Source organism: Notothenia rossii (genome assembly GCF_949606895.1).
Source record: "Notothenia rossii genome assembly, chromosome: 9".
NCBI lineage: Eukaryota > Metazoa > Chordata > Actinopteri > Perciformes > Nototheniidae > Notothenia > Notothenia rossii.
Genome location: NC_136907.1, coordinates 80,917,849 through 80,940,223, shown reverse-complemented (window position 1 = coordinate 80,940,223; position 22,375 = coordinate 80,917,849). Strand labels below are relative to the sequence as shown.

Genomic DNA, 22,375 nt, shown 5'->3' with positions numbered 1-22,375 from the left:
GGTTAGATTAAAGTGAGTTTTAGGTCAGATTAAAGCTAGTTTTAGGTTAGATTAAAGTTAGTTTTAGGTCAGATTAAAGCTAGTTTTAGGTTAGATTAAAGTTAGTTTTAGGTCAGATTAAAGCTAGTTTTAGGTTAGATTAAAGTGAGTTTTAGGTCAGATTAAAGCTAGTTTCAGGTCAGATTAAAGCTAGTTTTAGGTCAGATTAAAGCTAGTTTTAGGTTAGATTAAAGTTAGTTTTAGGTCAGATTAAAGTTAGTTTTAGGTTAGATTAAAGTGAGTTTTAGGTCAGATTAAAGCTAGTTTTAGGTTAGATTAAAGCTAGTTTTAGGTCAGATTGAAGCTAGTTTTAGGTTAGATTAAAGCTAGTTTTAGGTCAGATTAAAGCTAGTTTTAGGTTAGATTAAAGTGAGTTTTAGGTCAGATTAAAGCTAGTTTTAGGTTAGATTAAAGTTAGTTTTAGGTCAGATTAAAGCTAGTTTTAGGTTAGATTAAAGTGAGTTTTAGGTCAGATTAAAGCTAGTTTTAGGTTAGATTAAAGTGAGTTTTAGGTCAGATTAAAGTTAGTTTTAGGTCAGATTAAAGCTAGTTTTAGGTTAGATTAAAGTGAGTTTTAGGTCAGATTAAAGTTAGTTTTAGGTCAGATTAAAGCTAGTTTTAGGTTAGATTAAAGTTAGTTTTAGGTCAGATTAAAGTTAGTTTTAGGTCAGATTAAAGCTAGTTTTAGGTCAGATTAAAGTGAGTTTTAGGTCAGATTAAAGCTAGTTTTAGGTCAGATTAAAGCTAGTTTTAGGTCAGATTAAAGTGAGTTTTAGGTCAGATTAAAGTGAGTTTTAGGTCAGATTAAAGTGAGTTTTAGGTCAGATTAAAGTGAGTTTTAGGTCAGATTAAAGCTAGTTTTAGGTCAGATTAAAGCTAGTTTTAGGTCAGATTAAAGTGAGTTTTAGGTCAGATTAAAGTGAGTTTTAGGTCAGATTAAAGTGAGTTTTAGGTCAGATTAAAGTGAGTTTTAGGTCAGATTAAAGTGAGTTTTAGGTCAGATTAAAGCTAGTTTTAGGTCAGATTAAAGCTAGTTTTAGGTCAGATTAAAGTGAGTTTTAGGTCAGATTAAAGCTAGTTTTAGGTCAGATTAAAGTGAGTTTTAGGTCAGATTAAAGTGAGTTTTAGGTCAGATTAAAGTGAGTTTTAGGTCAGATTAAAGCTAGTTTTAGGTCAGATTAAAGTGAGTTTTAGGTCAGATTAAAGCTAGTTTTAGGTCAGATTAAAGCTAGTTTTAGGTCAGATTAAAGTGAGTTTTAGGTCAGATTAAAGTGAGTTTTAGGTCAGATTAAAGCTAGTTTCTAGTTTTAGGTCAGATTAAAGTTAGTTTTAGGTCAGATTAAAGCTAGTTTTAGGTCAGATTAAAGTTAGTTTTAGGTCAGATTAAAGCTAGTTTTAGGTCAGATTAAAGCTAGTTTTAGGTCAGATTAAAGCTAGTTTTAGGTCAGATTAAAGTGAGTTTTAGGTCAGATTAAAGCTAGTTTTAGGTCAGATTAAAGCTAGTTTTAGGTTAGATTAAAGCTAGTTTTAGGTCAGATTAAAGTGAGTTTTAGGTCAGATTAAAGCTAGTTTTAGGTTAGATTAAAGCTAGTTTTAGGTCAGATTAAAGTTAGTTTTAGGTCAGATTAAAGCTAGTTTTAGGTCAGTTTAAAGCTAGTTTTAGGTCAGATTAAAGCTAGTTTTAGGTCAGATTAAAGTGAGTTTTAGGTCAGATTAAAGCTAGTTTTAGGTCAGATTAAAGCTAGTTTTAGGTCAGATTAAAGTGAGTTTTAGGTCAGATTAAAGCTAGTTTTAGGTCAGATTAAAGCTAGTTTTAGGTCAGATTAAAGCTAGTTTTAGGTCAGATTAAAGCTAGTTTTAGGTCAGATTAAAGTGAGTTTCAGGTCAGATTAAAGTTAGTTTTAGGTCAGATTAAAGCTAGTTTTAGGTCAGATTAAAGCTAGTTTTAGGTCAGATTAAAGCTAGTTTTAGGTCAGATTAAAGTGAGTTTTAGGTCAGATTAAAGCTAGTTTTAGGTCAGATTAAAGCTAGTTTTAGGTCAGTTTAAAGTGAGTTTCAGGTCAGATTAAAGCTAGTTTTAGGTCAGATTAAAGCTAGTTTTAGGTCAGATTAAAGCTAGTTTTAGGTCAGATTAAAGCTAGTTTTAGGTCAGATTAAAGCTAGTTTTAGGTCAGATTAAAGCTAGTTTTAGGTCAGATTAAAGCTAGTTTTAGGTCAGATTAAAGTGAGTTTCAGGTCAGATTAAAGTTAGTTTTAGGTTAGATTAAAGTGAGTTTTAGGTTAGATTAAAGCTAGTTTTAGGTCAGATTAAAGCTAGTTTTAGGTCAGATTAAAGCTAGTTTTAGGTCAGATTAAAGTTAGTTTTAGGTCAGATTAAAGCTAGTTTTAGGTCAGATTAAAGCTAGTTTTAGGTCAGATTAAAGTGAGTTTTAGGTTAGATTAAAGCTAGTTTTAGGTCAGATTAAAGCTAGTTTTAGGTCAGATTAAAGCTAGTTTTAGGTCAGATTAAAGTTAGTTTAGGTTAGATTAAAGCTAGTTTAGGTCAGATTAAAGTGAGTTTTAGGTTAGATTAAAGCTAGTTTTAGGTCAGATTAAAGCTAGTTTTAGGTCAGATTAAAGCTAGTTTTAGGTCAGATTAAAGTTAGTTTTAGGTCAGATTAAAGCTAGTTTTAGGTCAGATTAAAGCTAGTTTTAGGTCAGATTAAAGCTAGTTTTAGGTTAGATTAAAGCTAGTTTTAGGTCAGATTAAAGCTAGTTTTAGGTCAGATTAAAGCTAGTTTTAGGTCAGATTAAAGTGAGTTTCAGGTCAGATTAAAGCTAGTTTTAGGTCAGATTAAAGCTAGTTTTAGGTCAGATTAAAGCTAGTTTTAGGTCAGATTAAAGCTAGTTTTAGGTCAGATTAAAGTGAGTTTCAGGTCAGATTAAAGCTAGTTTTAGGTCAGATTAAAGCTAGTTTTAGGTCAGATTAAAGTGAGTTTTAGGTCAGATTAAAGCTAGTTTTAGGTTAGATTAAAGCTAGTTTTAGGTCAGATTAAAGTTAGTTTTAGGTCAGATTAAAGCTAGTTTTAGGTCAGATTAAAGTGAGTTTTAGGTAGATTAAAGCTAGTTTTAGGTCAGATTAAAGCTAGTTTTAGGTCAGATTAAAGTGAGTTTTAGGTCAGATTAAAGCTAGTTTTAGGTCAGATTAAAGCTAGTTTTAGGTCAGATTAAAGCTAGTTTTAGGTCAGATTAAAGTTAGTTTTAGGTCAGATTAAAGCTAGTTTTAGGTCAGATTAAAGTGAGTTTTAGGTTAGATTAAAGCTAGTTTTAGGTCAGATTAAAGTGAGTTTTAGGTTAGATTAAAGCTAGTTTTAGGTCAGATTAAAGCTAGTTTTAGGTCAGATTAAAGTGAGTTTTAGGTCAGATTAAAGTTAGTTTTAGGTCAGATTAAAGTGAGTTTTAGGTCAGATTAAAGTGAGTTTTAGGTCAGATTAAAGTTAGTTTTAGGTCAGATTAAAGTGAGTTTTAGGTTAGATTAAAGCTAGTTTTAGGTCAGATTAAAGTGAGTTTTAGGTCAGATTAAAGCTAGTTTTAGGTCAGATTAAAGTGAGTTTTAGGTCAGATTAAAGTTAGTTTTAGGTCAGATTAAAGTGAGTTTTAGGTCAGATTAAAGCTAGTTTTAGGTCAGATTAAAGCTAGTTTTAGGTCAGATTAAAGTGAGTTTTAGGTCAGATTAAAGTGAGTTTTAGGTCAGATTAAAGCTAGTTTTAGGTCAGATTAAAGTTAGTTTTAGGTCAGATTAAAGTGAGTTTTAGGTCAGATTAAAGCTAGTTTTAGGTCAGATTAAAGTGAGTTTTAGGTCAGATTAAAGTGAGTTTTAGGTCAGATTAAAGCTAGTTTTAGGTCAGATTAAAGTGAGTTTTAGGTCAGATTAAAGCTAGTTTTAGGTCAGATTAAAGTGAGTTTTAGGTCAGATTAAAGTTAGTTTTAGGTCAGATTAAAGTGAGTTTTAGGTCAGATTAAAGCTAGTTTTAGGTCAGATTAAAGTGAGTTTTAGGTCAGATTAAAGTTAGTTTTAGGTCAGATTAAAGCTAGTTTTAGGTCAGATTAAAGTGAGTTTTAGGTCAGATTAAAGTTAGTTTTAGGTCAGATTAAAGTTAGTTTTAGGTCAGATTAAAGCTAGTTTTAGGTCAGATTAAAGCTAGTTTTAGGTCAGATTAAAGTGAGTTTTAGGTCAGATTAAAGCTAGTTTTAGGTCAGATTAAAGTGAGTTTTAGGTCAGATTAAAGTGAGTTTTAGGTCAGATTAAAGTTAGTTTTAGGTCAGATTAAAGTGAGTTTTAGGTCAGATTAAAGTTAGTTTTAGGTCAGATTAAAGCTAGTTTTAGGTCAGATTAAAGTGAGTTTTAGGTCAGATTAAAGCTAGTTTTAGGTCAGATTAAAGCTAGTTTTAGGTCAGATTAAAGCTAGTTTTAGGTCAGATTAAAGCTAGTTTTAGGTTAGATTAAAGTGAGTTTTAGGTCAGATTAAAGCTAGTTTTAGGTCAGATTAAAGTGAGTTTTAGGTTAGATTAAAGTGAGTTTTAGGTCAGATTAAAGCTAGTTTTAGGTCAGATTAAAGTGAGTTTTAGGTCAGATTAAAGTTAGTTTTAGGTCAGATTAAAGTGAGTTTTAGGTCAGATTAAAGTTAGTTTTAGGTCAGATTAAAGTGAGTTTTAGGTCAGATTAAAGTTAGTTTTAGGTCAGATTAAAGCTAGTTTTAGGTCAGATTAAAGTGAGTTTTAGGTCAGATTAAAGTTAGTTTTAGGTCAGATTAAAGTTAGTTTTAGGTCAGATTAAAGCTAGTTTTAGGTCAGATTAAAGCTAGTTTTAGGTCAGATTAAAGTGAGTTTTAGGTCAGATTAAAGCTAGTTTTAGGTCAGATTAAAGTGAGTTTTAGGTCAGATTAAAGTGAGTTTTAGGTCAGATTAAAGTTAGTTTTAGGTCAGATTAAAGTGAGTTTTAGGTCAGATTAAAGTTAGTTTTAGGTCAGATTAAAGCTAGTTTTAGGTCAGATTAAAGTGAGTTTTAGGTCAGATTAAAGCTAGTTTTAGGTCAGATTAAAGCTAGTTTTAGGTCAGATTAAAGCTAGTTTTAGGTCAGATTAAAGCTAGTTTTAGGTTAGATTAAAGTGAGTTTTAGGTCAGATTAAAGCTAGTTTTAGGTCAGATTAAAGTGAGTTTTAGGTTAGATTAAAGTGAGTTTTAGGTCAGATTAAAGTTAGTTTTAGGTCAGATTAAAGTTAGTTTTAGGTCAGATTAAAGTGAGTTTTAGGTCAGATTAAAGTGAGTTTTAGGTCAGATTAAAGTTAGTTTTAGGTCAGATTAAAGTGAGTTTTAGGTCAGATTAAAGCTAGTTTTAGGTCAGATTAAAGTGAGTTTTAGGTCAGATTAAAGTGAGTTTTAGGTCAGATTAAAGTGAGTTTTAGGTCAGATTAAAGTGAGTTTCAGGTCAGATTAAAGTGAGTTTTAGGTCAGATTAAAGTGAGTTTTAGGTCAGATTAAAGCTAGTTTTAGGTCAGATTAAAGTGAGTTTTAGGTCAGATTAAAGCTAGTTTTAGGTCAGATTAAAGTGAGTTTTAGGTCAGATTAAAGCTAGTTTTAGGTCAGATTAAAGTGAGTTTTAGGTCAGATTAAAGTTAGTTTTAGGTCAGATTAAAGTGAGTTTTAGGTCAGATTAAAGCTAGTTTTAGGTCAGATTAAAGCTAGTTTTAGGTCAGATTAAAGCTAGTTTTAGGTCAGATTAAAGTTAGTTTTAGGTCAGATTAAAGTGAGTTTTAGGTCAGATTAAAGCTAGTTTTAGGTCAGATTAAAGTGAGTTTAGGTCAGATTAAAGTGAGTTTTAGGTCAGATTAAAGTGAGTTTTAGGTCAGATTAAAGTGAGTTTCAGGTCAGATTAAAGTGAGTTTTAGGTCAGATTAAAGTGAGTTTTAGGTCAGATTAAAGCTAGTTTTAGGTCAGATTAAAGTGAGTTTTAGGTCAGATTAAAGCTAGTTTTAGGTCAGATTAAAGTGAGTTTTAGGTCAGATTAAAGCTAGTTTTAGGTCAGATTAAAGTGAGTTTTAGGTCAGATTAAAGTTAGTTTTAGGTCAGATTAAAGTGAGTTTTAGGTCAGATTAAAGCTAGTTTTAGGTCAGATTAAAGCTAGTTTTAGGTCAGATTAAAGCGAGTTTTAGGTCAGATTAAAGTGAGTTTTAGGTCAGATTAAAGCGAGTTTTAGGTCAGATTAAAGTGAGTTTTAGGTCAGATTAAAGTTAGTTTTAGGTCAGATTAAAGTTAGTTTTAGGTCAGATTAAAGTGAGTTTTAGGTTAGATTAAAGCTAGTTTTAGGTCAGATTAAAGCTAGTTTTAGGTCAGATTAAAGTTAGTTTTAGGTCAGATTAAAGTTAGTTTTAGGTCAGATTAAAGCTAGTTTTAGGTTAGATTAAAGCTAGTTTTAGGTCAGATTAAAGCTAGTTTTAGGTCAGATTAAAGCTAGTTTTAGGTCAGATTAAAGTTAGTTTTAGGTCAGATTAAAGTTAGTTTTAGGTCAGATTAAAGTGAGTTTTAGGTCAGATTAAAGTGAGTTTTAGGTCAGATTAAAGTGAGTTTTAGGTTAGATTAAAGCTAGTTTTAGGTCAGATTAAAGCTAGTTTTAGGTCAGATTAAAGTGAGTTTTAGGTTAGATTAAAGCTAGTTTTAGGTCAGATTAAAGCTAGTTTTAGGTCAGATTAAAGCGAGTTTTAGGTCAGATTAAAGTGAGTTTTAGGTCAGATTAAAGTGAGTTTTAGGTCAGATTAAAGTGAGTTTTAGGTCAGATTAAAGTTAGTTTTAGGTCAGATTAAAGTGAGTTTTAGGTTAGATTAAAGCTAGTTTTAGGTCAGATTAAAGCTAGTTTTAGGTCAGATTAAAGTGAGTTTTAGGTCAGATTAAAGTTAGTTTTAGGTCAGTTTAAAGCTAGTTTTAGGTCAGATTAAAGCTAGTTTTAGGTCAGATTAAAGCTAGTTTTAGGTCAGATTAAAGCTAGTTTTAGGTTAGATTAAAGCTAGTTTTAGGTCAGATTAAAGCTAGTTTTAGGTCAGATTAAAGTGAGTTTTAGGTCAGATTAAAGTTAGTTTTAGGTCAGTTTAAAGCTAGTTTTAGGTCAGATTAAAGCTAGTTTTAGGTCAGATTAAAGCTAGTTTTAGGTCAGATTAAAGTGAGTTTTAGGTCAGATTAAAGCTAGTTTTAGGTCAGATTAAAGTGAGTTTTAGGTCAGATTAAAGCTAGTTTTAGGTCAGATTAAAGCTAGTTTTAGGTCAGTTTAAAGTGAGTTTTAGGTTAGATTAAAGCTAGTTTTAGGTCAGATTAAAGTGAGTTTTAGGTCAGATTAAAGTGAGTTTTAGGTCAGATTAAAGTTAGTTTTAGGTCAGATTAAAGTGAGTTTTAGGTTAGATTAAAGCTAGTTTTAGGTCAGTTTAAAGTTAGTTTTAGGTCAGATTAAAGCTAGTTTTAGGTCAGATTAAAGCTAGTTTTAGGTCAGATTAAAGCTAGTTTTAGGTCAGATTAAAGCTAGTTTTAGGTCAGATTAAAGTTAGTTTTAGGTCAGATTAAAGTGAGTTTTAGGTCAGATTAAAGTTAGTTTTAGGTCAGATTAAAGCTAGTTTTAGGTCAGATTAAAGTGAGTTTTAGGTCAGATTAAAGCTAGTTTTAGGTCAGATTAAAGCTAGTTTTAGGTCAGATTAAAGCTAGTTTTAGGTCAGATTAAAGCTAGTTTTAGGTCAGATTAAAGTTAGTTTTAGGTCAGATTAAAGCTAGTTTTAGGTCAGATTAAAGTGAGTTTTAGGTCAGATTAAAGCTAGTTTTAGGTTAGATTAAAGTGAGTTTTAGGTCAGATTAAAGCTAGTTTTAGGTCAGATTAATATCCGTTTAATATCAGGGTACCTTCTCGGCCACCTCGCGCACCGACTGCACGCTGGTCCCGTACAAGTGGTTGTTGTACTGGCCGGCCTCGATGAAGCGATGGTCCTGGATGTCTTTCTCCATCTGCTCTCTGGAAACCACGAAGTGATAATCCCTGCCGTCCACCTCGTAGTCTCGCTTCGGCCGTGTCGTATCTGTGAGGAGAGAGAACAGATTACACTTCGACACGTGTTCAACCGTGACGTAGAACGCGTGTTCATCCGTCCCGTTATAGTCAGATTAATGTCAGTTTTAACACAGTTTTAGGTCAGATTAATATCAGTTTTAGCTCAGATTAATATCAGTTTTAGGTCAGATTAATATCAGTTTTAGGTCAGATTAATATCAGTTTTAGGTCAGATTAATATCAGTTTTAGGTCAGATTAGTATCAGTTTTAGGTCAGATTAATATCAGTTTTAGGTCAGATTAATTTTAGGTCAGATTAATATCAGTTTTAGGTCAGATTAATATCAGTTTTAGGTCAGATTAATGTCAGTTTTAGGTCAGATTAATATCAGTTTTAGGTCAGATTAATATCAGTTTTAGGTCAGATTAATATCAGTTTTAGGTCAGATTAATGTCAGTTTAATGTCATTTTTAACACAGTTTTAGGTCCAGGGTTCATACACTTTTTCACCAATGATTTTCAATGACTTTTACCTAATTTTCCATGACCAAAAACATAACTCTTTTTCAGCGTACCACTGAAAATGGTTTATTTTAACATGGAACAGGAAAATAAGGTCTGCATCTGAAACATGTTGCGCCTATCGAAAACAAATCAAATAGGTTTACGAGCTTCTACATTCTAAAGCAACTGAAATCTCTCACCAGCAAAACACCTTAAATGCCATTCAACGTTTTTTACTGTACCATACAGTATTTATTATCATTATAGGATTACTATTTCGGCAATTAGATAAAATATAAATTATATTTGATGCAACTTTAGTTACATTTCCATGACTTTTCCAAAACTTTGGGAAAAATATTGTTTTCCATAACTTTTCCAGGGCCTTGAATTTGCATTTTGAATTTCCATGACTTTTCCAGGTTTTTAATGATCGTAAGAACCCTGTAGGTCAGATTAATATCAGTTTATAGTCAGATTAATGTCAGTTTATAGTCAGATTAATATCAGTTTTAGGTCAGATTAATATCAGTTTATAGTCAGAGTTCCTTACGAGGCACACAGGATCCAAACTTGTCGGGGAACTCTGAGATCAGGTCATCGTTGATGCGGTCCTTCATCGGGCCGAGGATGATGATGGGACGTGTGTAGTTCACTGAAACAGGAAGTGATCACTCCATCAGATCAACATGTATATAAACAGCCTGAAATCACAAAGGGCTTTAGAGACCTATTTATATTTTACTCACCTTCCTGCTGAGACACGGGTTCATACGACAGCACGTAGTCCTCCTGTCCACCTGCACACACACATAGTAGTTAGCGGGTCAGTTAGCAGCTAGTGTTCAGCTAGTAGCTAGTGTTCAGTTAGCAGCTAGAGGTCAGTTAGCAGTTAGCAGCTAGTGTTCAGCTAGTAGCTAGTGTTCAGTTAGCAGCTAGAGTTCAGTTAGCAGCTAGAGGTCAGTTAGCAGCTAGCGGGTCAGTTAGCAGCTAGTGTTCAGCTAGTAGCTAGAGGTCAGTTAGCAGTTAGCAGCTAGTGTTCAGCTAGTAGCTAGTGTTCAGTTAGCAGCTAGAGGTCAGTTAGCAGTTAGCAGCTAGTGTTCAGCTAGTAGCTAGTGTTCAGTTAGCAGCTAGAGGTCAGTTAGCAGTTAGCAGCTAGTGTTCAGCTAGTAGCTAGTGTTCAGTTAGCAGCTAGAGGTCAGTTAGCAGTTAGCAGCTAGTGTTCAGCTAGTAGCTAGTGTTCAGTTAGCAGCTAGAGGTCAGTTAGCAGTTAGCAGCTAGTGTTCAGCTAGTAGCTAGTGTTCAGTTAGCAGCTAGAGGTCAGTTAGCAGTTAGCAGCTAGTGTTCAGCTAGTAGCTAGTGTTCAGTTAGCAGCTAGAGGTCAGTTAGCAGTTAGCAGCTAGTGTTCAGCTAGTAGATAGTGTTCAGTTAGCAGCTAGAGGTCAGTTAGCAGTTAGAGGTCAGTTAGCAGTTAGCAGCTAGTGTTCAGCTAGTAGCTAGTGCTCAGTTAGCAGCTAGAGGTCAGTTAGCAGTTAGCAGCTAGTGTTCAGCTAGTAGCTAGTGTTCAGTTAGCAGCTAGAGGTCAGTTAGCAGTTAGCAGCTAGTGTTCAGCTAGTAGCTAGTGTTCAGTTAGCAGCTAGAGGTCAGTTAGCAGTTAGTCAGCAGTTAATTAGCAGTTAGAGTTCAGTTAGCGGTCAGTTAGCAGTTAGTGTTCAGTTAGCAGCTAGAGGTCAGTTAGCAGTTAGCAGCTAGTGTTCAGCTAGTAGCTAGTGTTCAGTTAGCAGCTAGAGGTCAGTTAGCAGTTAGTCAGCAGTTAATTAGCAGTTAGAGTTCAGTTAGCGGTCAGTTAGCAGTTAGTGTACAGTTAGCAGTCAGTTAGCAGTTAGTGTTCAGTTAGCGGTCAGTTAGCAGTTAGTGTTCAGTTAGCAGTCAGTTAGCAGTTAGTGTACAGTTAGCAGTCAGTTAGCAGTTAGTGTTCAGTTAGCAGTCAGTTAGCAGTTAGTGTACAGTTAGCAGTCAGTTAGCAGTTAGTGTTCAGTTAGCAGTCAGTTAGCAGTTAGTGTTCAGTTAGCAGTCAGTTAGCAGTTAGTGTACAGTTAGCAGTCAGTTAGCAGTTAGTGTTCAGTTAGCAGTTAGAGGTCAGTAAGCAGTCCGTTAGCGGCCAGTATGCGGTCCGTAAGCAGTAAAATATCAGTTAGTGTTCAGTTAGCAGTAAAATATCAGTTAGCAGTTAGTGTTCAGTTAGCAGTAAAATATCAGTTAGCAGTTAGTGTTCAGTTAGCAGTTAGTGTTCAGTTAGCAGTCAGTGTTCAGTTAGCAGTCAGTGTTCAGTTAGCAGTCAGTGTTCAGTTAGTGGTTAGAGGTCGGTTAGCAGTTAGAGGTCAGTTAGTAGTTAAAGGTCAGTTAGCAGTTAGAGGTCAGTTAGCAGTTAGTGTTCAGTTAGCAGTTACCAGTCAGTTAGTGTTCAGTTAGCAGTAACATGTCAGTTAAAAATTAAAGGTCAGTTAGCAGTAAGTGTTCAGTTAGCAGTTAGTTAGTGTTCAGTTAGCAGTAACATGTCAGTTAAAAGTTAAAGGTCAGTTAGCAGTTAGCGGGTAGAGGTCAGTTAGCAGTAAAAGGTCAGTTAGCAGTTAGAGAGCAGTTAGCGGGTAGAGAGCAGTTAGCAGTTAATGGTCAGTTAGCAGTTAGAGGTCAGTTAGCGGTCAGTTAGCGGTCAGTTAGCAGTTAGCGGTCAGGAGTGTGAGACTTACGGTAGCTACTCTCACTGTCGCTGGCGTTCGACGTCACGTGTTCTGCAAACAAAACAAAACACAGGATGCGGGTCAGAGCTTTGTTTTCCCATCATGCTTTGCACCCCGAGACCCAAAACACAACAACAGACGGATCGAGGCGTTCGAGCCCGACAGCAGCGGCAGAATAATCACAGGTTAAATCTTAAATAAAAAACATTTACTAAACTCACATCCCTCCTGGGTCCAGGAAAATAAAAACCATTGTAGATAGAAATTATTATAATAAATTAAGATACAGAGCAGGGGAGAAAGGTTCCACTCTCCTGCTGATGTTCAGGTGTATATCACTATGTAGTGTCTCTACTTTAAAGAGTTCTCTCCTGCTGATGTTCAGGTGTATATCAGTATGTAGTGTCTCTACTTTAAAGAGTCCTCTCCTGCTGATGTTCAGGTGTATACCAGTATGTAGTGTCTCTACTTTAAAGAGTCCTCTCCTGCTGATGTTCAGGTGTATATCAGTATGTAGTGTCTCTACTTTAAAGAGTCCTCTCCTGCTGATGTTCAGGTGTATACCAGTATGTAGTGTCTCTACTTTAAAGAGTTCTCTCCTGCTGATGTTCAGGTGTATATCAGTATGTAGTGTCTCTACTTTAAAGAGTCCTCTCCTGCTGATGTTCAGGTGTATATCAGTATGTAGTGTCTCTACTTTAAAGAGTCCTCTCCTGCTGATGTTCAGGTGTATACCAGTATGTAGTGTCTCTACTTTAAAGAGTCCTCTCCTGCTGATGTTCAGGTGTATATCAGTATGTAGTGTCTCTACTTTAAAGAGTCCTCTCCTGCTGATGTTCAGGTGTATATCAGTATGTAGTGTCTCTACTTTAAAGAGTCCTCTCCTGCTGATGTTCAGGTGTATATCAGTATGTAGTGTCTCTACTTTTAAAGAGTCCTCTCCTCTGATGTTCAGGTGTATATCAGTATGTAGTGTCTCTACTTTAAAGAGTCCTCTCCTGCTGATGTTCAGGTGTATATCAGTATGTAGTGTCTCTACTTTAAAGAGTCCTCTCCTGCTGATGTTCAGGTGTATATCAGTATGTAGTGTCTCTACTTTAAAGAGTCCTCTCCTGCTGATGTTCAGGTGTATATCAGTATGTAGTGTCTCTACTTTAAAGAGTCCTCTCCTGCTGATGTTCAGGTGTATATCAGTATGTAGTGTCTCTACTTTAAAGAGTCCTCTCCTGTGACATGTCTCCATGCTTTAATGTTCTAAAAGCTCTTTATTGTTCTCATACTGTCTGTGCTGCAGCACCTCTTTTCACCCTCTGTCTGAAACCAGAGCCCATTCCGCTCTGATTGGTTAGCTGGCCGGCTTTGTTTGGTGATTGGTCAACCTGCTTACAGATGTCCCGCCCCTTAGCCTATCACGTACAATGTGTTGGAGACAGACTTACTGTGGGCTTTGGATATCATGTCCTCGCTGTTGTCCTGAGGTCAGCGTTGTGAGGAGAAAATAACAACATGTTACTGAGAGGCCGACAGAAGGGGGGGGGGGGCGACAGGAAACAGGGCTGCGGGGTGGCCATTTTGGCTCCAAAGAGGAGGAGGGAGGGGGGATCAAACCAAAAAGTTCCAGGGGGGAAATACATGTTTCTAATCAAACTTTGCTTTTTTTAGCCGGCCCTGGAGCAGCCGTGCCTCCTGTTGCGTCTGCAGCGCCGCCACCAGCTGACCTCACTTCCTGTCCCTCAGACGACCTCGCTTCCTGTCCCTCAGACGACCTCACTTCCTGTCCCTCAGACGATTCCCCCCTCGTACGTCCATCGTTTTTCCAACACAGTTTAGATGTAACCACGCCCACTTCTGCACTAACGCACTTCTGTGTGACGCCGTCATGAACGTATAACGAGAACCATGTCGACAACGCTGAAGTAATGAGTATCATTTTTATCCATGTATTATACATTGAATCATTTTGGGGTCGATGTTTGCAGATTTAAGGGACTCTGGATCATCACAGACTGCTTATTTATATGGAAACAAATTGTCCACAGTAGAGACAATAGGCGCATTCACACCGCAGTACTTTTCCCACAAAGGTTCATGAGAACTCTTTAGTACCCTTTTAGTAATGAGCCGCTGACGTCACTTCGTCTTCTTCTGCCGCTTTTGGTTTACTGGCAGGCCGCAAACCACTTCACGGCGTATACTGCCACCCGGAGTCCCCGGCCGGAAGTCCCCGGAGTTGGGGAAGGCTTCAGTAGAAGCTGCTGGGACTCCCAGCAGCTTCTACTGAAGCCTTCAGAGTAAATCACCAGAACGCCGACACCTCCTCATCTCCACCGCTCCCATGTTTTATTTGTGTAGCCATAAGTTAGTCTCTCTGCGTTTCTGCGCTGGGCTAATGCTAATGCTAATAATGCTAATGCCAGGACAATAAAATGGAGGCTTCACAAACGTTTTTGGGAGTTTGACGGGGCGTGGTTTGCAATCCGCCCAGCCAATAAGACATAGGAACCTTTTTCGCCCACGAAAGCCCCTGCTCTCTAGCAGGGATGGAAAAGGGGGTAAAAAAGGTTCTCATGAACTAATTTTTGTTCCGGCTCTTTTTGGTGTGAACGCGACATTTCAGAACTATATCGGAACTAAAGTGGGAAAAGTACTGGTGTGAACGCGCCTAATAATGTTCATCTTGAGCTCTCTGTATCAAATGGTCCCAACACTACTCATTGTGGTCAGAATCAGTCCACAGAGACTACAAATATGGCCGCCTTCTGGTTAAAACTGCCCCTGTGTTAATTAGCAGACTATAGTTCAATAATGGCTTGGCTGATCTGGACAGATTGAGAGTATCGTTGGGGGTTATTGAGGATGCCGAGTCCATTTCTGACATTTTCAGAATCAAAAATGGGAGTTTTAGCCAGATAGTGGCCATATTTGTAGTCCCTAGGGCTGATTTTGATGGATTCTGGGTCGATTTGAACGTTTTAGGAGACTCAAAACTGCAATCCTACAATCCTGAAAATGTCAGAAATGGATTCAGCATCCTCGATAACCCCCCCAACCACTCCAGAACTGTCCTCACCAGCCAAGCCATTTTATGCATTAATGCTATTTAACGCAACTTATGCTAATTATGCAAATGTCCCAACACATGCAGGTTAGCATCCGGCAGTTTCTATGTGCTGGAGACCCTAATATACATGTCTATCATAACACTTTGGAACACTTTGGGGTCTCAACATTTCAGGGTTCACTAAAGCTGGAAACTAGACAACAACCAAGAGTCGACGTGATATCACTTCAGCGTTGGGTCTCGTTGTACGTCCATGTCACGTCTACTCTTGGTTGTAATTAGCACAAGTTGCGTTGCTTGGCAGAGTGGATTTGGCTTATACGTCCATGACGGCGTCACACCTCGTTAGCGCAGAAGTGGGCGTGGCTAAATCTAAATTGGGTTGGATCCAAACGATAAACGCCCCTCCCCCTCGCACACCGAGGTACTCACGGTCCACGTCGCTGGTCTCCGCCTCGCTCGCCTCTTTGCTCTTGTAGAAGGGGAACTTTCGGGAAAAGAGGTTCTTTCTACGCTTGTCATTGAGAGACTGCTGAGGAGGAAGAGGAGGAGGAAGAGGAGGAAGAGGAGGAAGAGGGGTGATGGAACAACAAGAGGAGGAAGAGGAAGAAGAGGGGGTCGGATGTGGGTTTGGATGAATGAGACGCTCATCGTCTGGTGCTATCTGGCTAATTTAAATAGTGACACAGAAAACAAATATCTAACAAAATTAAAATCAGGAAGTTTTATTGTGAAAATACGTTTTTTAGTCACTGATTTTTCACAATAAAAGTGGGCTTTTGTTTTGAAACACCCGCAGGAGGAAGTGGGTTTTATTTTGAAAATTCTCTTTCATTCACTGATTATTTCTTACTTCCTAGTTAGGATCTAAATTTAACATCTTTCACAATAAAAGCCTTGGAGCAGTAGCTCATATTACAGGGAGGGCTTTTGTTTTGAAACACCCGCAGGACGAAGGGTTTTATTTTGAAAATACTCTTCTAAATGTAACATTTCCTGCACAGATCTTTCACAATAAAAGCCTTCCAGCAGGGAAGTAGAAAACATCATTAGATCACATGCTGCACTGCAATGTTACACAGCAGGGGGGAGGAAGAGGAGGAGGGGGAGGAAGAGTAGGAGGAAGAAAGAAGAGAAGGAGGAAGAGGAGGGGCAGGAGGAGGAGAAAGAGAGAAGAGGAGGAAGAGGAGGAGGAAGAGGAGGGGGAGGAGGAGGAGGAAGAGGAGGGGGAGGAAGAGGAGGAAGAGGAGGAAGAGGAGGGGGAGGAGGAGGAGGAAGAGGGAGGAGGAAAAAGAGGAGGAAGAGGAGGAGGATGAAGGTGAGGACGAGGGTGAAGGTGAGGAAGAGGAGGATGATGAAGGTGAGGAAGAGGATGAAGGTGAGGAAGAGGAAGAGGATGAAGGTGAGGAAGAGGACGAAGGTGAGGAGGATGAAGGTGAGGAAGAGGAGGATGAAGGTGAGGAAGAGGATGAAGGTGAGGAAGAGGATGAAGGTGAGGAAGAGGACGAAGGTGAGGAGGATGAAGGTGAGGAGGATGAAGGTGAGGAAGAGGATGAAGGTGAGCAGCAGACAGTCAGACGTCAATGTCAAGCGTTTCTCTCCTTAGAGTCAGGGGGGGGGGGTCATGCATGCCCCGCCCCCTCAGTGTGTTAGCGAGGGGGGGGGGGGGGCGAGGCGTTCAGGCGTCGCCGTGTTAAAGCCACACGTGTTTGTTTATTATTATTGTTGTTGTTGTTTTATAGAGGTGCTGGGGAGGCGCTGCAGAGGAGGACCTTTAAAGATGGCCGACATCAACATGCTGCATTAGTCTGAAAAACTACAACCATGCACAACAAACTACATCAGACACCACAGAAGAAGAAACACACACAGATTCATTTCCCATGATACCTTGAGACCCCGAATGATTCAGATGGGATTTTATTTTGAAACATCTATAGGAGGAAGTGAGTTTTATTGTGAAAATACTCTTTTAACTACGATGATGTAACTAACATTTCCTGCACAGGTGTTTCAAAATAAAAGCCTCCCAGCGGGTCCTTTAATCCCTCCTTTAATCCCTACCATTCCGACAAGGTTTTATTTTGAAACATCTACAGGAAGTAGTGAGTTTTATTGTGAAAATATTATTTTATTCACTTACATTTCTTCATTTGTTTTTTCCGATTTTTTTTCACGGTTTTGCTACTTCCAAGATGTTTCAAAATAAAAGCCTTCCAGCTGTGGCAATATCCCTCAAATTCTGACAGGACTTTATTTTGAAAGTGAGTTTTATTGTAAAAAAACTCAGAAGCCTGACACAAGGGGTGTTTCTCAATGTCGAGGAAGGATCCTTTAGAGCCACTATTTCAAGGATGCTACGTCATCGAGTCCCGCCGAATGTCCAGGATCCTTGGAATTCTACCGAGGACTGAATCCTTCGTTGCGGGAAATTTCAAGGATGCACCAGTGTATCCTCCGCGTTCTTAAAATCCCCACAATGCTTTGCGCACGGACCAATTTACAAAATCTGTGGCGGAAAATGTAAGGCGGGGCCTCTCATCTGACGCACACCTGCACACTCGCTAGCCTGTTCCACTCTTTGTTCTCCCAATGCCAGGAAGGATTCTTGCCTCGCCTCTGAAGGACCTGACTCGGAAGGACATGTCCTACCAAGGAAGCATCCTCGACATTGAGCAACACCCAGGGATGTTAGCCTCTGCAGACCATTTACATGCAATAACACCTACAGAACTCACTACAGAGAGCATAGATCAATAGATACTTTATTAATCCCAAATTGGGGAAAACAGGAAGTGGCGTCTCCTCTTCAAGGTATCATGGGAGTGTAAATAATTGGGTGGGGGTCAGAGGAAAACTCACCCCTCGATCTCGAGACTTAGCGTTGAACTTCACCGTCTTTAATCTCGCTCGCTCCTTCTTCTCCACCCTGAGGACGGACAGTGTGAGTGAGTGAGAAAGTGTGTGTGTGAGAGTGTGAGTGTGAGTGTGTGTATATCTGTGTGTGAGTGTGAGTGTGAGTGTGTGAGTGTGAGTGTGTGAGTGTGAGTGTGTGAGTGTGAGTGTGAGTGTAAGTGTGTGAGTGTGAGTGTGTGAGTGTGAGTGTGAGTGTGAGTGTGTGAGTGTGTGTGTGTGAGTGTGAGAGTGTGAGTGTGTGTGTGTATATCTGTGTGTGAGTGTGAGTGTGAGTGTGTGTGTGTGTGCGTGCGTGCGTGCATGTGTGTGTGTGCATGTGTGTGTGTGCATGTGTGTGTGTGCATGTGTGTGTGCGAGTGAGTGAGTGAGTGAGTGAGTGAGTGAGTGAGTGAGTGAGTGAGTGAGTGTGTACCTCCTCTTGCTGGGTATCACCCCTGTCTCCTCCGCCGCCCCCCTCAGATGTCTCGCCTGCCACCACTCGTCGTCCGAGGCGTTCAGAACGTGCAGAATCTCTCCGAACCGGAAGTCCAGACCCTGGCTGGGCAGCCCCGAATCCCGAGACTTATCGTAGTCGAACAGCGCTCTGAAGAGAGAGACCCTCGTTAGAGTTCATCACTCAAACACCAGATATAAACACGGGGGGGCCGTCTCCTCTTATATCGTTGAATAGAGACTTTGTTCACATTCACACCTATAGTTCGCTTCTCTGGCCACAGTTTGTTACATTTCATTTTAAAGAAGGTTCGGTTTGCGTTTACACGGGAAACCTCAAACGGACTATAAACTTTAAACACAAGTCATGTGCTCGGAAATACTGTTCAACCATTGGTCAGACATTAAGGGGGTAAAAACGCAAATCCCGGCAATTTCTATCGTAGCTTTGGAGCATCGGCAGGTTATTCTCATGCTGCTGTTAATCTGGAGATCAACAGACACTAGCGGCCCGCGCATATGATTATATAATCAGACAACGTGCGTTAAAAAACATTATAACACATAATGAGACGTTCTGGAGTCAGGAGGGCGTTTCACCGACGACCGGTGGCTCTGACTTTTATGAATAGTTGGTGGAGCATCTTTACTTTACACGACTCTGTTCAACACTTCATTCTGCTTCACTCTTTAGCTAAAGATTTTGAAGACATCCGCGTTCTTGTGACTCGTAAATACTACGCTTCCTGTGTTTTGGTGCAGACTGCGTTCACACCAGCGATGAACCGCTCCAGAGTTCACTAGCAAGCGATCCGAGACCACCTCTTTTAGGTTGTTTAGTTCACTTCAGAGGTCTCCAACCCAAATGAACCGCACCAAGCGGGTAAACGCAGCAGGGTTTGATTCAATCGACTAAACAGGGCTGGTGTGAACGCGACCTTAAACTAAGTTCTTAAAACATCTTTAAGGTGGAAGTTTTAGATTAGAGATATGATCTGTTATGAATCAAATCAAAAAGCTTGTATTGTCATTGTACAGAATACAACGAGATTTATAGTCACTGCTCCAACGAGTGCTTTGAAAACAGATATATTAAAACACAGATTAAAAGGTCTGACAGTTACGACCTGTTTGTGAATCTGGAGGTGCGGGCTTTCAATGAACGGTAGCGCCGGCCCGAGGGCAGCAGGTCGAACAGATGACGGGCTGGGTGGGATGAGTCCTTCAGGATGGAACTGGTCCTCCTGAGGCAGCGAGAGCTGGTGATGTCTTCCAGGGAGGGCAGCCAATAATCCTCTGGCCGTGTTAATGACCCTCTGCAGAGCCTTCCTGTCGGCAGCCGAGCACCCTGCATACCGAGCAGAGACGCAGTGAGGACGCTCTCAACTGTAGAGCGATAGAAGGTCACCAGCACCTTCTGGTTCAGATGGTTCTTCCTGAGCAGTCTCAGAAAGTACAGTCGCTGCTGGGCCTTCTTTATCACTGCCGTGGTGTTTGTGGACCAGGTGAGCTCCTGGGAGATGTGGACTCCCAGGAATTTAAATGAAGGCACCCTCTCTACGCAGTAGGGGGGCGTGGTCTATGCTGGTTCCCCTGAAATCGCTAATAATTGATCTGTCACCAGTCAAAGTACTGCATTTAGGAACAGAGTGAAGTGCTGGTAGTTAAAGCACCAGAAAGTAAAGCAGTGGCGGACTGCCCATCGGGACGTTCGGAACGAATCCCGATGGGCCGGTGCTGAAGTAAAGTATTAGTCGGTCAAGCACTGGTAGTTAAAGGTCTTATCGTAGTCGAACAGCGCTCTGAAGAGAAAGACCCTCGTTAAATCACTCAAACACAGACATGCGGGGGGGGCCGGCTCCTCTTATATAGCCGTTGAGGTCCTCACCTGACGTACAGCGACCTCTTCTGATTGGTCCTCAGAGATCCAGACCCTGAACTGATGCTGCTGTTCATCATCTGCTCCCTCAGGTCGTGGATCTTAGCCTCAAACCTGCTGTACTCTGAGGAGGAGGAGGAGGAGGAGGAGGAGGAGGAGGAGGAGTACATCTTGATTCCTGCAGACCGGTTTAACCCCAGAATAATAAATGTTAAACATGAACATGTCGTCTCTCACCCTCCGGCCTGTAGGTGGCGATGATGGTCACCGTCTGCCCGGCGTTCTTCAGGGCGGCGGCCGCTTGCTCATGGGTCGCATTCCTGAGATCCACTCCGTTCACCTGGAGACACACAGACCATAATATCAGAGCATAGATGTGACACTTCACAGGTGTAAGGAATAAATCAATATATATATATATATATAAACACACTACGTCCAACTCTCACTTATTGACATTGTATGATCACTCGCGGGAGAAGAGCCAAAGCCACGTCATCGAGGACTGTGAAGGAAGACCCGCCCCCGCTGCGTGAGTGAGTGAGTGAGTGAGTGAGAGTGTGAGTGTGTGTGTGTGTGTGTGTGTGTGTGACCCGCCCCCGCCGCGTGAGTGAGTGAGTGAGTGAGTGAGTGAGTGAGTGAGTGAGTGAGTGAGTGTGTGTGTGTGTGTGTGTGTGTGTGTGTGTACACGTACAGACACCAGTCTATCTCCTTTCCTCAGCTCTCCACAGAGGTCAGCTGGTCCTCCAGCGAGGATGAAGGAGATGAAGATGCCCTCTCCGTCCTCCCCCCCCACGATGTTGAAGCCCAGCCCCGTCGCTCCTCTGTGAAGGACCACCTTCCTGGGCTCCCTGTTGGAGGAGACACATGTCAATCATCTGACCTCACAGCTGTCAATCACAGTGGCCTGGCCTGGCCAATTCTCCCTCAATAATATAATACATTAACCGTGCTTCACCTGAACCTCATCATGACACTAGAGAGGACGGCAGGACTGTAACTTCCCGTGTTCAGTGAACGCAACAGAGGCAAGACCAACCAGAGAGTTGCATGGAAATACAGTACAAGTAGGGGTGTAACGGTATCCGTATTCGTCCCGTACCGTCACGGCACGGCACACGACGAATACGCCTTTTTTTTGCGAGTGGGAAAAAAGTCTGTCATTCAGGGCAGTATGCATGCACTACACTATTTATAATCCAGGGGGCAGTATGCACTACACTATTTATAATCCAGGGGGCAGTATGCACTACACTATTTATAATCCAGGGGGCAGTATGCACTACACTATTTATAATCCAGGGGGCAGTATGCACTACACTATTTATAATCCAGGGGGCAGTATGCACTACACTATTTATAATCCAGGGGGCAGTATGCACTACACTATTTATAATCCAGGGGGCAGTATGCACTACACTATTTATAATCCAGGGGGCAGTATTGCGCCTAAAAGCTGTTTGCGAGCCGCCCTTAAACAACAAATGAAGAACAAGAAGAAACACAACAAAACAAACAAAATACAAGAAGAAGAAAAGTTAGTATGGTGATTTCAGATAACACACAGGAGCTAGAACCCACCTGCTTCTTTTAAACCAGCTGTGGGAACACTTCGGGTTCCCTGTGGACTACAATAACGATGGAGTGCGAGTGGTGGATCGGACGAGGACGGTGTGTCGGCGTTGTTAGACAGCGGTGCGGTATTCTAATGTAACACACGCCAAACATGCTAAATCATATCAGAAGGCATCACCCAGATGTGCCAATCACCGGAGCCCGGCGAAATACAGCAGCAGTTCAGCAGCTGATCCCCGCTGTTTCTAAGAAGCCAATAGACATGAGAGCCAAGAGACCAAAAATAAATAACGGAAGCTATTGGTATATATATTTCAACGGCTCTGCGCTCTTGAAACAATTTCTTATTATTTATGATGTAATATTTTCAAGACATTCTTTTTAGTTTTAATTAGAGCTTATTGAGCCTTTTTGTTTGACATCAGCCATTATAGATAACCTGGCCATCTGAGTGTGTGTGGTGCTGCTGGTGGTTTGTTTTTAACCGTTTAATACAGTTAATTACTCAAAATGTCAGAGTTCCTTATTTTTAAACTGAAACTTGCACTACTGTTTAAAATAAATAACAACGAACCTGGAATTATGCATTTGGGACTTTCTATTTGCTTTTTCTTTTGTACCAAACCGAGGTACGAACCGAACCGTGAGCCGTTACACCCCTAAGTACAAGTACTTCTGGGTCTCTGTGTTTCATTCAAGCTCGGCTCTGTGCGTGTGTGTGGCAATAGCGCATTTAGTGTGATTGAGCGAGAGAGAAAGAGAGAGAGATAGAGAGAGAGAGAGAGAGAGAGAGAGAGAGAGAGAGAGAGAGAGCGAGCGTGCACCGGTGCCAGCAGGGACCGTGTTGTTAGCATCTGGTTAGCTAGCTGCACTAACGGACATAAGGAGCTGTTTGTTCCACAACAAGATGGAGGACAGTCCTCTCCTGTCAGACTGAGAGTCCTCTCCTGTCAGACTGAGAGTCCTCTCCTGTCAGACTGAGAGTCCTCTCCTGTCAATCTGAGAGTCCTCTCCTCTCAGACTGAGAGTCCTCTCCTGTCAATCTGAGAGTCCTCTCCTGTCAATCTGAGAGTCCTCTCCTGACAGACTGAGAGTCCTCTCCTGACAGACTGAGAGTCCTCTCCTGACAGACTGAGAGTCCTCTCCTCTCAGACTGAGAGTCCTC

General features: G+C 40.3%; 1 protein-coding gene and 1 long non-coding RNA gene across 2 annotated transcripts in view; both read right to left on the bottom strand.

Annotated features, from left to right (window-relative positions):
* Positions 1–7,947: 7,947 nt before the first annotated feature.
* LOC307018385 (disks large homolog 1-like) overlaps positions 7,948–22,375 on the bottom strand; it is a gene marked incomplete at its 3' end in the record, with an annotated part of 93,787 nt that continues 79,359 nt past the window's right edge. Inside the window, exons 13-22 of the mRNA XM_079648615.1 lie at positions 20,330–20,486; positions 19,873–19,975; positions 19,645–19,759; positions 17,737–17,907; positions 17,271–17,337; positions 14,841–14,940; positions 11,357–11,398; positions 9,356–9,406; positions 9,160–9,261; positions 7,948–8,129 (exon numbers count right to left, since the gene is read on the bottom strand). Of these exons, the coding sequence (XP_079504741.1) occupies positions 7,948–8,129; positions 9,160–9,261; positions 9,356–9,406; positions 11,357–11,398; positions 14,841–14,940; positions 17,271–17,337; positions 17,737–17,907; positions 19,645–19,759; positions 19,873–19,975; positions 20,330–20,486 (1,090 nt within the window). The remainder of the gene's footprint in view (positions 8,130–9,159; positions 9,262–9,355; positions 9,407–11,356; positions 11,399–14,840; positions 14,941–17,270; positions 17,338–17,736; positions 17,908–19,644; positions 19,760–19,872; positions 19,976–20,329; positions 20,487–22,375) is intronic.
* Positions 12,975–14,834, bottom strand: LOC307018683. The gene is made up of 2 exons (XR_013802475.1): positions 13,632–14,834; positions 12,975–13,587 (listed from the first exon to the last, which is right to left on the bottom strand). It is a non-coding gene; the product is annotated as an uncharacterized lncRNA (long non-coding RNA).